This window comes from Mustelus asterias, chromosome 14 (assembly GCF_964213995.1).
Source record: "Mustelus asterias chromosome 14, sMusAst1.hap1.1, whole genome shotgun sequence".
In the NCBI taxonomy this organism is placed as follows: domain Eukaryota; kingdom Metazoa; phylum Chordata; class Chondrichthyes; order Carcharhiniformes; family Triakidae; genus Mustelus; species Mustelus asterias.
This window is the reverse complement of record NC_135814.1, coordinates 84230038-84235039: the sequence shown is the minus strand read 5'-3', so window position 1 is coordinate 84235039 and position 5002 is coordinate 84230038. Positions and strand designations below refer to the sequence as shown.

Genomic DNA, 5002 nt, shown 5'->3' with positions numbered 1-5002 from the left:
TGAATTCGATGATCAGCCATGATCAAAATGGATGGTGGAGCAGGCTCAAAGGGCCTAATGGCCTACTCCTGCTTCTAGTTTCTATGTTTCTATTTAATGGAGTGTTGGAAATTAGCTAATATGTATCATAATTTATCAGGTTTAATGAAAAGATAAACTTCAAAATATGAAGATTTGACTCGAAGGTCAAACTGCTCCTTGATAAAAAATGCAATTTTCCAAATTATGTGTGACTCATTGTAAACACACTTTTACCGTGCCCCTAAGTAAACAATGTAGAAATAGGTTATTACCACGCTGATGGACCTCGAATGGGAACAGGTTGGTGTCTCCCTCAAGGGCCTCTTTCTACATTAGGCATCTACCACCCAAGATCTGTACCTCACAGGTGCTCCCTTCCCCTTTGTCCTTTCTATCAAGACACTCATCCCCCCTTTCCACCCTCTGCAGCCCCCTCTCCCCCACCCCAGGCCTGCCCTCTCCTCCAGCCATAAGATCATCCACGCTTACCTATCACCTATTTCTGGACTCTGGAATTTCAGATCTGGGGATTGCTTCCCAGTCCTGGTCATTGGCACTACTGGCCAATCAGAGCATTAAGTGGTTCTGGGGCTGCTATAATCAGTGGGGGTGCATCCTCAACCATTCCTGTCCATTGTAAGGACAGCTGTATGGATACAGCCTCTCTCTCTCCTCCTGTCCTACCTCTTGTATTATATAGAATCATATAATCCCTACAGTGCTGAAAGAGGCCATTCTGCCCATCGCATTTGCAGATGACACCAGGATTCTGGCATACTGGACAGTGAAGAAGGTTATCTAGGATTGCAATGGGATCTTGATCAATTGGGTCAGTGGGCTGACGAATGGCAGATGGAGTTTAATTTAGATAAATGCGAGGTGATGCATTTTGGTTGATCGAACCAGGGCAGGAATTATTCAGTTAATGGCAGGGCGTTGGGGAGAGTTACAGAACAAAGAGATCTAGGGGCACAGATTCATAGCTCCTTGAAAGTGGAGTCACAGGTGGGCAGAGTGGTGAAGAAGGCATTCGGCATGCTTGGTTTCATTGGTCAGAACATTGAATACAGGAGTTGGGACGTCTTTTTGAAGTTGTACAAGACATTGGTAAGGCCACACTTGGAATACAGTTCTGGTCACCCTATTACAGAAAGGATATTATTAAACTAGAAGGAGTGCAAGAAAGATTTACTAGGATGCTACCAGGACTTGATGGTTTGAGTTATAAGGAGAGGCTGGATAGGCTGGGATTTTTTTCTCTGGAGCGTAGGGGTGATCTGATAGAGGTCTATAAAATAATAAGGGGCATTGATCAGTTAGATAGTCAATATCTTTCCCAAAGGTAGGGGAGTCTAAAACTAGAGGGCATAGGTTTAAGGTGAGAGGGGAGAGATACAAAAAGGTTCGGAGGGACAATTTTTTCACGCAGAGGGCGGTGAGTGTCTGGAACAAACTGCCAGAGGTAGTAGCAGAGGCGGGTACAATTTTGTCTTTTAAAAAGCGTTTAGACAGTTACATGGGTAAGATGGGATATGGGCTAAAAGCGGGCAACTAGGGCTAGCTTAGGGGTTAAAAAAAAGGGCAACATGGACAAGTTGGGCCAAAGGGCCTGTTTCCATGCTGTAAACCTCTATGACTCTATGAGTCTGCACCAATCACAAACCCACCCAGGCCCAATCCCCATAACCCCTCTTATTCACCCTGCTAACCCCTTGACACTGAGGGGAAATTTAGCATAGCCAATCAAACTAACCCGCACATCTTTGGACTGTGGGAGGAAACCAGAGCACCCGGAGGAAACCCACACAGACACAGGTAGAACATACAAACGCCACACAGTCACGCAAGCTAGGAATCGAACCCGGGCACCTGGCGCTGTGAGGCAGCAGTGCTAACCAACGCCATCCCATGGTCTCAGTTCTGTTCAAAGAACATTTGAGCCTGTTCTTTCCACTTTAGGGTGATGGCCACTCTTACAGCAGGTCAGACCCACTTCCCCACTTCCTTCCAGCACCTTCTTCAGTCAAAATACACTTACACTAAAGGGGGTTTAGACTCTTCTGACTTCTCACTATTTTGCACCTTCTGTTCAGATTGACAGCTGCTCCAATTGCACTGAGTGCTGTAATCATGAGGTTTGTGTGTCTCCTGAATGGGAAGCAATGACTGCAGATTAGTCATAGATCATAGAATCGAAGAATACCTACAGCACAGAAGGAGGCCATTCAGCCCATCGAGCCTGCACCGACAACAATCCCACCCAAGCCTGTGAACCCCACCTAGTTACCCTGCTAGTACCCCTGACACTAAGGGGCAATTTAGCATGGCTAATCAATCTAACATCTTTGGAGTGTGGGAGGAAACCGGAGCACCCTGACGAAACCCACGCAGACACGGGGAGAATGTGCAAACTCCACACAGACAGTCACCGGAGGCCGGAATCAAACCCAGGTCCATGGAGCTGTGAGGCAGCAGTGCTAACCACTGTGTCACCGCGCCGCCCAGTAATCACAATCGCACAGCTCTGATATGTTGCAGTAATTTGACCTCATGCAATAAGCTGCGATTTTCCTATGAAGGTTGAGAGGGTAAAACCAATTGTTTGGAAATACATTGTTCATTCAGCAACAGATGAAGCTGAACCATTGCAAAAGGGTCCAAAATGCAATGCAGTAAAGAAAAGAATGTAGGCCTTTGCAACAAAAAATGTAAGGTGTCAGGGACAATTCTGCTTACATAGGGTCTGCCGTGGTTTCATTATCATTGTGCTCTGTTAGTTTGCTCTTTCAGATGGATGTATTAATAGCTCTGTTCTTCTCTCTCCTTTGTCAGTCGCAGGATCATTCTGGGCAGAATGGGAAAGGTAAGGTTTTGTTGAATGATATTAGGATAATATTTCACTGTTTTTCAAAAATGCTACCTTGTAGAGATTTATAAAATCATGAGGGGCATAGACAAGGTGAATGGCCAAGGTCTTTTCCACAGGGTAGGGGAGTCCAAAACTAGAGGGCATAGGTTTAAGGTGAGAGGGGAAAGATTTAAAAGGGACCTGAGGGGCAACTTCTTCACACAGAGGGTGGTGCGTCCATGGAGTGAGCTGCGAGAGGAGGTTGTAGAGACGGCAACAATTACAACATTTAAAAGACATTTGGACAGGTACATGGATGGGAAAGGTTTACAGGGATATGGGCCAAATGCAGGCAAATTATACCAGTTCAGCTTTGGAAGAGTTGGGCCAAAGGGCCTGTTTCCATGCTATTATATCTCTATGACTTGGTGACTCTAAGTAATTATCTTTCCACAGATGATCTTTTACGAGGACAGGAACTTCCAGGGTCGGCACTATGAGTGCAGTAGTGACTGTGCTGACCTGTCCCCTTACTTCAGTCGCTGTAACTCCATCCGTGTGGAGAGTGACTGCTGGGTGGTGTATGAGAAACCCAATTACATGGGATACCAGTATGTTCTGACCAGGGGAGATTATCCTGACTACCAGCGCTGGATGGGATTCAATGACAACATCGGCTCATGTCGCTCCTATCCATACGTACATTTTACATTTGTTAAATTATCTTGTTTCATTATACTTTCCAACACTAGAGAAGATGATGGCCTACTGGTATTATCGCTAGATTATTAATCCAGAAACTCACCTAATGTTCCGGGGACCCGGGTTCGAATCCCATCACGGCAGATGGTGGAATTTGAATTCAATAAAAAAATATCTGGAATTAAGAATCTATTGATGACCATGAAACCATCGTCGATTGTCGGAAAAACTCATCTGGTTCACTAATGTCCTTTAGGGAAGGAAAGCTGCCGTCTGGCCAACATGTGACTCCCGAGCCACAGCAATGTGGTTGACTCTCAACTGCCTTTGGGATAGGCAATAAATGCTGATCTGCCAGCGACGCCCATGAATGAATGAAAAAAACAACTTCAACTTCCAATACTGCTGTTATTGGTTTGTCACGAAACATGCAGCTAACTTTAAAATATTGTACATGCTGAGATATCCCTGTCAATTTAATTCTTCTCTCAGTAAAGAAATACTCACTACATCAGTCATTCACCTCATACAACCATGGGAAACATCTTCCATAGCACACTGGGGGCATTTTACCATATACTCATCTTTCTAAAGGATGTTGGTAAATATAAACTGCAATCAGTCAATGCTTCCTTGCCGTAAAATTGATTAAGTACGTGTGGTTAAGAAGGTAATAAGTGGAAAGCACAATTTTCTTCCATCATGAAGATGATACATGATTTTAACACTACTAGCTAATCAGAACTCTTTACCAAATGTAACTAAAGATATTCCAGAATACTTCTCACACACTGGGCATCTTGCTCAGCAACTAATGATTGAGCATCTACTCAAGGTAGCTTTGCAGCCATGATAAATCTTTTATCCATTTTGCCACTTTAGTTTGTTCTGACATGATCCCCTTACCGTTCCAGTTCAGCAGCAACTCCTACAGAATGAGGATTTACGAGAGACCTGACTTTGGGGGACAGATGATGGAATTCATGGATGACTGTCCCTCTGTCTACGATCGTTTCCGTTACCGTGACATTCACTCCTGCCATGTGATGGACGGTTACTGGACCTTCTATGAACATCCCAACTACAGAGGCCGACAGTACTTCATGAGACCCGGTGAATACAGGAGATACAGTGACTGGGGTGGCTACAACTCAACTATCGGATCTTTCAGACGCATGAGAGAATTCTAAAATCCCATGGTGCTCACTTGATTTGTTCAAACACAGGGTTTTTTTTTTGTATTTTTATTCCAATTCAATCAAATCAAGTCCAATTCAGAGTCTCAACAAGTTGAGACATTTCCGATCCAAGCTGACAAGACAGGGCCTTCACACCTGTCTTGGGCCTGATCTACATGAGCCAAGCTGATTGGAGGAGGGGGAGAATTCCTCCTCCAAGGCTTGATCTCATTTGCATCTTAGCCAAAAGGCC

The 5002-nt window shown here is 44.6% G+C and overlaps 1 protein-coding gene across 1 annotated transcript; it reads left to right on the top strand.

Moving 5' to 3' along the window:
• Window positions 1-3185: 3185 nt before the first annotated feature.
• On the top strand, window positions 3186-4761 carry LOC144503828 (gamma-crystallin S-1-like). The gene is made up of 3 exons (XM_078228756.1): window positions 3186-3194; window positions 3326-3568; window positions 4486-4761. Exons 1-3 carry the CDS (start codon window positions 3186-3188, stop codon window positions 4759-4761), a joined length of 528 nt encoding a protein of 175 aa, XP_078084882.1.
• The last annotated feature ends 241 nt before the right edge of the window (window positions 4762-5002 follow it).

What these genes read in the sequence shown, in the direction of transcription:
- LOC144503828 (XM_078228756.1), top strand. An exon ending in CATGTCGCTCCTATCCATAC is followed by an intron (nt 3,569 to 4,485) that starts GTACATTTTACA and finishes TTACCGTTCCAG; the next exon opens with TTCAGCAGCAACTCCTACAG.